The sequence below is a fragment of the Dermochelys coriacea genome, chromosome 17 (genome assembly GCF_009764565.3).
Source record: "Dermochelys coriacea isolate rDerCor1 chromosome 17, rDerCor1.pri.v4, whole genome shotgun sequence".
Lineage (NCBI taxonomy): Eukaryota > Metazoa > Chordata > Testudines > Dermochelyidae > Dermochelys > Dermochelys coriacea.
This window is the reverse complement of record NC_050084.1, coordinates 18,144,312-18,156,608: the sequence shown is the minus strand read 5'-3', so window position 1 is coordinate 18,156,608 and position 12,297 is coordinate 18,144,312. Positions and strand designations below refer to the sequence as shown.

General features: G+C 45.8%; 1 protein-coding gene across 13 annotated transcripts in view; it reads left to right on the top strand.

Annotated features, from left to right (window-relative positions):
• Positions 1 to 1,248: 1,248 nt before the first annotated feature.
• The window catches only part of RABEP1 (rabaptin, RAB GTPase binding effector protein 1), a 76,658-nt gene continuing 65,609 nt past the window's right edge, over positions 1,249 to 12,297 (top strand). For 9 of the 13 annotated variants that reach the window (XR_006276172.1, XM_043499318.1, XM_038376208.2 and 6 more), the window contains exon 1: positions 1,540 to 1,768. Coding sequence is in view for 12 of the 13 variants with exons in the window: in XM_043499318.1 (XP_043355253.1) it covers positions 1,735 to 1,768 (34 nt within the window). In the remaining variant the exon portion in view is untranslated. Of the gene's footprint in view, positions 1,769 to 12,297 lie in introns of all 13 variants that reach the window. The other 4 variants (XM_043499316.1, XM_038376201.2, XM_038376202.2 and 1 more) reach the window with 3 other exon arrangements.

Below are 12,297 nucleotides of genomic sequence, written 5' to 3'. Positions count from 1 at the left end.
AGTCAATGGGAATTATGCCATTTTTGAGTGCCTACCTTGAGACACGAGACCAGATTTTCAGGTGCTCAGCACCCACAATCGGGACCAGATTTTCAAAAGAACTCAGTGCTTGCTGTGTCAAATACTTGTAAAATCTGGCCTTTTATTTAGGCGCCTAAATAATAGCTGAGCAATTTTGAAAATATGGCTCTATTTGTGCAGGCTGTGCTCTCCTATCTTTAGTGAGGTGAGATGAAAGGAGCTCAGGGTCAAATGGGAGAGGAACAGCATAAAGAAGCATTCTGGGACAAAACCTGCAGTGGGAAGAAAGAGTTGCTAAAGGTGAGGAAGGAGTAGGTTGCCGAAGGGATGGGTGGTTTCAGTAGCTATATTTTCAGATCTGTTTGTGAAACTGGATTAGTGGCCAGTATACATGTCAAATACGTGTCAAATAACCCACTCTAGGCAATGTATAGTATAAAATATGTTAATGTGCAGATGCAGAAAATAAATAAAGTTCTATAATCTGAATCCATGTCCTCTGAGCATCAGACCCTGTGTCATAATATGGAATAGATTAGTTTGTTCTGTTTGATCGCAATAGTCTTTTAAAATAACTTCCTAGCACTTAGAACATGTTTTCCTTCTCCTCTTCTACATCCAGTATGCTGCATTATTCGCCTTCAGATGCCTTCCCCTTCAGTATCTTCCTACAGCTGAGGACATGGGGAACTACAGGGGTATTCTTCCTCTTGGGGATTTTAACATTCAATTTAATTTTCTATCACTTTAGTGGCAAGACCTGGCTTGCCAAAGTCAATGCATCCAGTATTTAGGCCAAATTCAGCATGGATATAATTGCTGGGACTGCAGTGAAGTCTAATGTACTAGTAAAGGCAATCCTTTTAGCAGAACCCTTCGGAGTTGTGCCTACTTATGGTAGCAGTAATTTGGCCCTGGGTGTCTAGGGCAAGTTTTAAAGGAATCATGGGGATTTACAGGGTGACTCCATCTTCAATTTCAAATAAACCCGACCCTTGATTCCCTAGTGATACCAGACCTAACTGGTCGCATTTTATATTAGTACACGTTTGAAGGCCTGGCTTTATTTTAATGTTGTTTCTTGACAAAGCGAGGATCCTCCATCACAAACCCCTGCCACAGGCAAAAGCTCGTGGAAATTTGGCAGGTGAAGCACAGGGCACAGCCTCGGTCTATCAAACCCTGGAGTAAAGCAAGAGCGGAGATGGCAGGAGCACGGTGCCGTGAATGCACAATGCTGCGGCACGGGAGCGGAGGGGCCTCCTCCCCTGCGGCCCATCACCAGCTGCCCCAGCCCAGGAGCTGGGATCCCGGGATCGGACTGGTGGTCCCAGCATTGGACCAGGGCCCCAAAGCCAGGCCACGGCTTGAGGGTCTCGGCTCCAGCTCGGCAGCTGCCCCATCTCCGGCCTTCACTCCTCCCCAGGGTCCCGTCCCCTCCTTGCTCCCAGGGCGGGGCATGCGAGTCCCCACGCTCTTCTCCCGCCGGCCCCGCCCCGCCCCGCCCCGCCCCGCCCGCGCGGCTCCCGTGCTCTCCCGGGGCAGGCCCCGGCGCCTGCGCGCCGCTCCGCCCGCCCCTTTGCCCGCTGTCAGGATGAGGCGGCGGAGGCGGAGGCCCGGCCCGGCAGCTCCCGTCTTTCGCAGCGGCTCCTGGCGTAGCGGTTTCAGCCGCCGAGCCGCTGCCTGAGGGGAGCGGGGGACGCCGGTGGAGCCATGGCCCAGCCCGGGGCTGCGCCGCACGCAGACGGTAAAGGAACCTCTGGGCCGGCCGCGCTCCTGAGGCGGGGCGGGCGCGGCCTGCGGAGCCCCGGCTTCGCCTAGGGAGCCGCACTGGCCAAGGGGGCGTGGAGCGGGGGAGAGCGTCAGGGCTCGAGTGACTGGCCCTGGGGGGGGGCATTTCTCAGGGTAGGGGGTGACAGGCCACAGGGAGATGCTAGTGCGGGGGGGGGCATTAACTTGGCGTGGGGGTGGGAGTGACAGGCCCTGGGGAGATGCTAGTGTGTGTGGGGGGCATTTCCCAGGATGAGGGGGGTGACAGGCCCCGGGGGTGACGCTAGTGTGTGTGGGGGCATGTCCCAGATGAGGGGGGTGACAGGCCCCGAGGGTGATGCTAGTGTGTGTGTGGGGGGCATTTCCCAGGATGAGGGGGGTGACAGGCCCCAGGGGTGATGCTAGTGTGTGTGGGGGGCATTTCCCAGATGAGGGGGGTGACAGGCCCTGGGGGTGATGCTAGTGTGTGTGGGGGGCATTTCCCAGGATGAGGGGAGTGACAGGCCCTGGGGGTGGTGATAGTGTGTGTGGGGGGCATTTCCCAGGATGAGGGGGGTGACAGGCCCCGGGGGTGATGCTAGTGTGTGTGGGGGGCATTTCCCAGGATGAGGGGGGTGACAGGCCCCGGGGGTGATGCTAGTGTGTGTGGGGGGCATTTCCCAGGATGAGGGGGGTGACAGGCCCCGGGGGTGATGCTAGTGTGTGTGGGGGGCATTTCCCAGGATGAGGGGAGTGACAGGCCCCGGGGGTGATGCTAGTGTGTGTGGGGGGCATTTCCCAGGATGAGGGGAGTGACAGGCCCTGGGGGTGATGCTAGTGTGTGTGGGGGGCATTTCCCAGGATGAGGGGAGTGACAGGCCCTGGGGGTGGTGATAGTGTGTGTGGGGGGCATTTCCCAGATGAGGGGGGTGACAGGCCCCGAGGGTGATGCTAGTGTGTGTGTGGGGGGCATTTCCCAGGATGAGGGGGGTGACAGGCCCCGGGGGTGATGCTAGTGTGTGTGGGGGGCATTTCCCAGATGAGGGGGGTGACAGGCCCCAGGGGTGATGCTAGTGTGTGTGGGGGGCATTTCCCAGATGAGGGGGGTGACAGGCCCTGGGGGTGATGCTAGTGTGTGTGGGGGGCATTTCCCAGGATGAGGGGAGTGACAGGCCCTGGGGTGGTGATAGTGTGTGTGGGGGGCATTTCCCAGGATGAGGGGGGTGACAGGCCCCGGGGGTGATGCTAGTGTGTGTGGGGGGCATTTCCCAGGATGAGGGGGGTGACAGGCCCCGGGGGTGATGCTAGTGTGTGTGGGGGGCATTTCCCAGGATGAGGGGGGTGACAGGCCCCGGGGGTGATGCTAGTGTGTGTGGGGGGCATTTCCCAGGATGAGGGGAGTGACAGGCCCCGGGGGTGATGCTAGTGTGTGTGGGGGGCATTTCCCAGGATGAGGGGAGTGACAGGCCCTGGGGGTGATGCTAGTGTGTGTGGGGGGCATTTCCCAGGATGAGGGGGAGTGACAGGCCCTGGGGGTGGTGATAGTGTGTGTGGGGGGCATTTCCCAGATGAGGGGGGTGACAGGCCCCGAGGGTGATGCTAGTGTGTGTGTGGGGGGCATTTCCCAGGATGAGGGGGGTGACAGGCCCCGGGGGTGATGCTAGTGTGTGTGGGGGGCATTTCCCAGATGAGGGGGGTGACAGGCCCTGGGGGTGATGCTAGTGTGTGGGGGGGCCATTTCCCAGATGAGGGGGGTGACAGGCCCTGGGGGTGATGCTAGTGAGGGGGGGCATTTCCCAGGATGAGGAGGGTGACGGGTCCTGGGGAGATGCTAGTGCAGAGGGGTGGCATTTCCCTTGTATGTGGGGTGACAGGCCCTGGGGTTGGGGAGTTGCTTGTGTAGGGGAGGGGATATATCTCTGGAATGTCAGGGATGACAGACCCGGGAAGAGCATTTACCTGGGGGAGGAGAGTGTGACAAGCTGTGCATGGAGATATTCTGAGAGTAAGGTTATCTGGGCAGGGCTGTGTATGGAGGATGTTTATTCTGATGAAGAGGTGAGCCACTTTCTCCTGAGTATTTGTGCATGAGGTAAGAGTAATAGATTCTTCAGGGTGATGCTTATCAAGGGAAAGAGGTGATGTACCTGGACATAGGGATAGGAGATGCCAGGTCTTGCAAGGAGATGCTTACCTTTTGAGTGGGGAGACTTTACCAGGGCAAGAGTGTACAGGGGGAGTGACAGCACACCACAGGATGATGCTTGTCCAGCAAAGGGTTGTTTACCAATCAAAAACCCTTGCCTAGGTAATCACAGCCCCTGTAGGATGATGCTTGTACTGTGTTGGGCATTTACTTGGGTAGAGGGATGGTGTATGTGTGGATAACCAACTCTGTAGGAACATAAGAACGATCATAGTGGGTCAGGCTAATGGTCAGTTTAGCCCGGTGTGTTGTCTCTAATGGTGGCCTATGCCAGGTGCCTAAGTGGGAGTGAACAGAATGGCAATTTTGAGTGATCTATCTCTGGTCATCCAGTCCCAGCTTCTGGAAGTTGGAAGTTTAATGGTACCCAGAGCATGAGGTTGCATCCCTGACCATCTTGGCTAATAACTATTGATAAGACCTTTTCTCCATGAACTGGTCAACTTGTTTTTTGAACCCAGTTAAACTCTTGGCCTTAACAACATCCCATTGCAATGAGTTCCACAGGTTGATACTGTGCTGTATGAAGTACTACTTTGTTTATTTTAAACCTGCAGCCTATTAGTTTCCATTGAATGATCACTAGTTCTTGTGTTATGTGGTGGGGTAAAGATGGGAAGCGGGTTACTTGGGCAGGCATTTCCTGGTGGAGAGTGACATTTAGTGCAGAGAGGGTCTTATCTTGCGGACAGTGGCGGTATTTACCTGGGCATGGGAACAGGAAGAATTGCCCTGGAGAATTGGGAATTTGTGATAGACTTTGCCTGGAAATTTACACGGAGTGGGTTATGTGTCTGTTTTGGGAGGGGGAGCGACAGACGGTGCAGGGAAATACTTGGAGACAGTATTGTCTTTCTGTGCAGAAAAAGCATGGAGTGGGACGGGACTGACCCTGTACAGAGATAACCAATCTCAAGATAGTCATCAGTTTAACTGGACAGGAGGGTTATGGGGGAGGAATAAAAGACTGTGTCGACATTGGTCTGAAGGGTGGATATTTGGTGGGATTTATGGGACATGGATGGATAGACACCATAGGGAGCCACTTACCTTGGCAGCAGGGCACTTAATCTGTGCAAGGATTTTCATAGAAGAGGGTAACTAACAATTTATGGTGATGCGTATCTAGGGGATTACATTTTACTGGGGGTGGGGTCTCCTTATGCAAGAAGGACCTTATCCTATGGGGAGCCTGCTTGTTTACTTGGTCAAAGTTTAAGTAAAGTGGTAGACTCTGGAGGAAGATATGTTTATAGGGATGAGGGTGTTTGCATTTTTCCCCTCTTCAAAGTGAATGGCATACTTCAGGATTTTTGTCCTTCTGAGAGGTGAGTATGGGTGTTTACCTATTCAGATGGAGTTGTGTGGCAAGATTATTTTATCTGTTGTTGAGTTGTGTGGAGTGGGCTACGTTTTCCTTAGTCAAGTTGCTGTCCTAGGAGTGCTTGTGAAAATGGGTAGATATGAGGAATGTGAGAATGTTAGAATGAAAATAATCAAGAAGAACGGTTTACATTGAAACCTGCATTATTGGGCCCTTTCAAAATCTGTTACATAATAAAAGTACAGTAATTTGTGTGTGCGTGTGTGTAAAATGATATATAAAATCAATGAGGATTTTTTTAAAGTGGTTGAAGACAAGGGATATTTCCAGTTAGAGGCGGCTGTTAGTACGGGTTTCACTGTGTATTCTCTGGGGAGGAACAGCAGCAGTGTTTCTCAAGTCTTTCCTTTGGTTTTAAGATCTACCAACTCTTGTTATGAATGCTGTTTTTGCTTTTTCAGAGTAGCCTGTTGGGAGTGTGCAGCAGACTCATGCACTGTACAAATGCTTGCTGCTTCTATATGGGGAAAGGTAGTGTTGTGTCAGTCACTGTACTTACTGTTGTTTTGTTGCTGCTGAGCAATATTAATCTGTGGTGACAAAGGTGTATGAAGCTTTGGTGATTTGATCATTTGATCAGTGCTCACTCTTATGAGATGCAAACTTGTCTCCTTTGTTTTTCTCCAACTGCTGGAAGATGAGGACAGATAACTTTGGGACTAAATCGGGGGGACCCAGATAATCTTCATCCAAGAATATTAAAGGAATTGGCACCTGAAATTGCAAGCCCATTAGCAAGAATTTTTAATGAATCTGTAAACTCAGGAGTAGTACCGAATGATTGGAGAATTGCTAATATAATTCCTATTTTTAAGAAAGGAAAAAAAAGTGATCCGGGTAACTACAGGCCAGTTAGTTTGACATCTGTAGTATGCAAGGTCCTGGAAAAAATTTTGAAGGAGAAATTAGTTAAGGACATTGAAGTCAATGGTAAATGGGACAAAATACAATATGGTTTTACAAAAGGTAGATTGTGCCAAACCAACCTAATCTCCTTTTTTGAAAAAGTAACAGATTTTTTAGATAAAGGAAATGCAGTGGATCTAATTTACCTAGATTTCAGTAAGGCATTTGATACCGTGCCACATGGGGAATTATTAGTTAAATTGGAGAAGATGGGGATCAATATGAACATCAAAAGGTGGATAAGGAATTGGTTAAAGGGGAGACTGCAACGGGTCCTACTGAAAGGCGAACTGTCAGGTTGGAGGGAGGTTACCAGTGGAGTTCCTCAGGGATCGGTTCTGGGACCAATCTTATTTAATCTTTTTATTACTGACCTTGGCACAAAAAGTGGGAGTGTGCTAATAAAGTTTGCAGATGATACAGAGCTGGGAGGTATTGCCAATTCGGAGAAGGATCGGGATATTATACAGGAGGATCTGGATGACCTTGTAAACTGGAGTAATAGTAATAGGATGAAATTTAATAGTGAGAAGTGTAAGGTTATGCATTTAGGGAAAAATAACAAGAATTTTAGTTATAAGTTGGGGACGCATCAATTAGAAGTAATGGAAGAGGAGAAGGACCTTGAAGTATTGGTTGATCATAGGATGACTATGAGCTGCCAATGTGATATGGCTGTGAAAAAAGCTAATGCGGTTTTGGGATGCATCAGGAGAGGCATTTCCAGTAGGGATAAGGAGTTTTTAGTACCATTATACAAGGCACTGGTGAGACCTCACCTAGAATACTGTGTGCAGTTCTGGTCTCCCATGTTTAAAAAGGATGAATTCAAACTGGAGCAGGTACAGAGAAGGGCTACTAGGATGATCGGAGGAATGAAAAACTTATCTTATGAAAGGAGACTTAAGGAGCTTGGCTTGTTTAGCCTAACTAAAAGAAGGTTGAGGGGAGATAAGATATGCTCTCTATAAATGCATCAGAGGGATAAATACCGGAGAGGGAGAGGAATTATTTAAGCTCAGTACCAATGTGGACACAAGAACAAATGGGTATAAACTGGCCACCAGGAAGTTTAGACTTGAAATTAGACGAAGGTTTCTAACCATCAGAGGAGTGAAGTTTTGGAATAGCCTTCCAAGGGAAGCAGTGGGGGCAAAAGATCTATCTGGTTTTAAGATTCTACTTGATAAGTTTATGGAGGAGATGGTATGATGGGATAATGGGATTTTGGTAAGTAATTGATCTTTCAATATTCAGGGTAAATAGGCCTAATCCCCTGAGATGGGATATTAGATGGATGGGATCTGAGTTACCCAGGAAAGAATTTTCTGTAGTATCTGGCTGGTGAATCTTGCCTATATGCTCAGGGTTTAGCTGATTGCCATATTTGGGGTCGGGAAGGAATTTTCCTCCAGGGCAGATTGGAGAGGCCCTGGAGGTTTTTTGCCTTCCTCTGTAGCATGGGGCATGGTTGACTTGAGGGAGGCTTCTCTGCTCCTTGAAGTCTTTAAACCATGATTTAAGGACTTCAATAGCTCAGACATAGGTGAGGTTTTTCATAGGAGTGGGTGTGTGAGATTCTGTGGCCTGCGCTGTGCAGGAGGTCGGACTAGATGATCAGAATGGTCCCTTCTGACCTTAGTATCTGTGAATCTAAGCACTTGTAAGAAAAAGCTGTAGATGGATAGATGCTAGAAGTGGTTGCTTTGTTTTCATACTGTGGTAGTCAGAGCTGGAAAACAGGCTTGCTCTCCCTCTTCATTCTTCAGCAACAGAAGGATCATTCCCTATATTTTCTACACTCTGATTGCGATTCTGCTGTTCTCAACAACTTGCCTGTTTTATTTTTAAATAGTCCACTGAAAGATGAATCATGTACAACTTCTCCATTATTTTGAGCATGAGAAAAAATGTTGGAGGAAGGAATTATTTAGTATTTTATTGAGTTACTTACATTGAATGTGCTACTTGGAAGGGCTGGCATAAACTTTATTGGTCTAAGATAGTTTAATACTTCGTTGGTGTATGTGACAATACAGGAAAAGTGTATTTTTTTTTCTTCAGGGAAAATTCCCAGCTTTTGATAATTAGTAATATTCTTTGCAAGCAGCTGTTGTACATCTTTTGTACATACAAAAGAAAGACACTTGTGTTGTGGTGTTCAGAAAAGTCTCAAGACTTTCTTGGAAACTGCATTTTAAAAACCGTATTTAGGGGCAACGTATAAGTAGTTTGTTTATCCCACATTATTCTCTAAGCTCATAAAGAAACAGGTCCAAGAAGAAGAGAAGTTGAATAGCTAGAAGAAAAGGATAAATGTCAAATCTCTGCTCTTTGTAATTTGGCTTGGCAGAGAAGTTGAATTACCTCTAATTCTTTTGTGTAGGCTAATAAAGTTTCCATGTGATAGCAATCACAAAAAGACTAAATTGGCTGCCAGTATTGCTTTGTGCAGTGTGCTGTCAACTGAGTCTTTAGTTAATGATTTGAACCTGCTCTACAGGTAGGTTTGTGCTTTTCTTGTTTTTTCTTGGTCAAGGTATTTTGAAGTTTTAATGAATGTCTGTACTGCTGTATAGATTGTTGGACTGTGTGACGGGAATGATAATAAATCAGTGCCTTGTTGGTTTGTTGTTTGTTTGAGCGTCCAGCACTCATTTTGACTTCATTCAGCGATGGGTGCTGATCACCTCTGAAAAGCAGGCTATTGGTCACTAAACAAAACTTTCAGAAATAGGTTTTTTTTTGTTTTTTTTTCCTGTTTGAATACTTAGGCTCTAACAAAGCTCCCCGTATTCATGTCTGTAAGATACTTTGAAGAAAGTACTATTATATGGAATATTGATACTTATGAGTACCCTTGAAGACTGCTTAATGTTTGTATAAATGCCTTGAACTTAAAAGCATAATAGCAAATGAAATTTGTTTCTCAGTCAAACTGCTTCTGTTGATAGTATTCCCTGACAAGGGAAAATTTACAATTTCAGTCAGTCATACTGAACGGAAAGTTCAGCTACCAGGGTTAGAATGCAGGAATCTCTTGCTTCTATGCTTAATCCGGTAGATACACTGTTTCTTTCATGCATCCCATGAAGTGAGCTGTAGCTCACGGAAGCTTATGCTCAGATACATTTGTTGGTCTCTAAGGTGCCACAAGTACTCCTTTTCTTTTTGTTTCTTTCCTTGTGACCAGAGTGAGATTACATTGGCTCTCATTAAAGGAACCTGCTCAGCTGCAGGATGTAGGTTGTGAGAGATCTTGCTGTAGTGATGTTAGTGCCATCAGTAGCAGTGCTGTCCCCCACACTGACAAACCAATTTGGGACCCTCACAAAAAATTTAGAAACTTGTGGCTATAGCTTCCACAGATCACAAAGGCTGGACATAAGTCACTGTAAGTGGGGATCTCGGAATATCCCGTTTAAAAATCAGTGCCGTACTTTAAGCCCAATAATCAGTTACATTTTCAAGGCTCCAGAGTAGCAGCCGTGTTAGTCTGTATTTGCAAAAAGAAATGCATCCGATGAAGTGAGCTGTAGCTCACGAAAGCTTATGCTCTAATAAATTTGTTAGTCTCTAAGGTGCCACAAGTACTCCTTTTCTATTTTCAAGGCTGTTACTTAAAGGAAAAGAGTAGAAACCAACCTTTTAAAAATGAAACACTGACACTTCTGTGTCACTCAAATGGGAGATTTCAAAGTAGCGGCCATGTTAGTCTGTATCCGCAAAAAGAACATTCTTTTTTCAAAGGGGAGAGAAGAACGGAGCCTGAGTTTGGATTTTAAAGAATAAAAAATAATTCTGAGTTATAGAGATAACAGAACAAACTTGACAGATTTAAACCTTTTCCTTTGGTTGGATAGTAATTTCCAAATGATTGGGATTTTCCAGAAAAAAAGCCTTTCCACTTTTCATGATATAGCATAATAGACTGGAAGTGATCAAGTATTTTTTGCATAATAACATAAAAAGTTCTAAAGTGCATGTTGTGTTTTCACAAAAGTGCATGTGTTTTTTAACAGCTGTACACGTCTTTGATCAATGCAGTATATAGGTTTTGTGTTTATCTACTAAAAGGGAATCTGTTGTTCTTTGAAGGGAAGTAAACACCCTGAATATGTATATTGCCAGCTCTAGAATTCTTAGGCAAACGTATCTTTATTTTGTAAGGCAGTGTGACCCTGTTCTTTAAGTTTTTGATAATTAGCTTGTCTTGTGGCCTGAAGGCAAAATACAATATGCATTGACCCACCACATAGATTGAATCTCTCTTTTGTTCTAAACTGCTTCCTAGCTACCCATTCCCTAACTCCCTCTGACAGCATCACAGCTTTAGTAGGTACTCTGGTGCCCCAAGATGCTGGTCCTTTCCCCATCAGGTGGGGTGGATTCTCAGCACAAAGGGAGAAAGTGGGTAAATAATGTTGACAGAATCGGAATGATCTCGCTGATCCATGATGGAATTGGAGGAAGGTACAGAACTGTGGAGAGCAGCCAGCCTCCAGATCCTTCTACCCACAGAGCCAGATCCCTATGAAAGACCAGTCAGAATGGCTTCTGTGGCATGAGAACAAGGTGAAAGATGTTGCTGCAGAAGTGCCATTACTGACCCCTTCCTTGGCACCTTTCAGGATCTTCCAGATTAATCCCCTCCACTTGCAAAGGGCATGATTTGGCTTCTTTAGTCTTTATTTTGTCGGAATAAAGTATGTACAGTAATGAGCAGACAGGGTAATTCTGTTTGTATAACAGTTTTTTGTATTGTAAGTGAAGCCACCATAAGAGAACTGTTTAAGAGAACATGGTCGACCTATTGAGCTCCTAAGCCTGAGTCTCTAACCTGAATGAGAGTGTCCTCAGTCCAGGTCTGGTTTTAAATCTAATGCGTTGTTGCCAATAAAAAAAACCCTACTTCTGGAAATTAATGGGTTTTATGTGCATTTTTTAATTTGTAGGGTATGTCTATACAGCAAAAGCAAAGTGTGGCAACACGTCTCAGAGCCCGGGTCAAACTTACTTGGGCTCATGGGGCCTGCACTATGGAGCTTAAAAATACCTCTGTAGATGTTGCGACATGGGCTGAAGTCCGGGTTCTGAAACACGGTGAGGTTGATCTCAGAGCCTGGGCTCTAGCCTGAGCCCAGACATCTAAACTGCTATTTTTATCACCTTAGCGCAAACCCAAGTCAGTTGACCTGGGCTCTGAGACTCACTGCTGCGGTGTGAAGTTTGGGGGCAGGGTGGGTGTTTTGGCTTTGGGGACATATCCGTAGACTACAGTGGATTCAAAGGAAAGGTACAGTATGGGTAGCAACAGTGCAAATTTTACTATGTTACCCTACCAGTGTGGAATTGAAGTTTTTATATAGCCAAAACCAGATTTGCTGCGGAAAGGAATCTTATTTTTAAACTTCGAAGAGACTATTGTAAACAGTGGAGAATATAAAACAAACAAACAAACCATGCAGGCTTACTCTGTCTTCTGATTGCCTAGGTGATGGTTTCCTGTTTTTATTTATTTATTTGCTTTAAAATATGTTTTTAAAAATATTAAGTGATTTCTTAAGCTACAGTAATGGTTTTAATTATTTGTACTACATTAGGGTTTCTTTAATAGAACAATATGAATCAAGAAAACTAATGTTAATATTTTATTTCAAAATTATATCAATAACACTGTTCATAACTAAATTGTAGGGGCTTTTCTTAACTTCAAAAGTGATAGGGTTTGGGTTTTGTTGTTGATACGTCAAATAGTAGTAGACAGGGCAGTCTCATCTCCGTGTCATGCCATGTTTGTGAAAACTTAAATTATGCATGCAAAATGCTATACAAACTGTCTTCAGAAAGCATACAGTATTGGATATGTAGTTAGTATACACCTCATTGCAGAGGAGGAATAGGTGAAAAGGAGAATGGTGCATAAGTGTAAATAAGGCAAAGAGAAACAAAATAAATTGTTGAAAGATGATGGAGCCATTTTAATGTACGTTATTCAGTAGAAGAAAGTTTTGATAGTTTATGGGTGAAA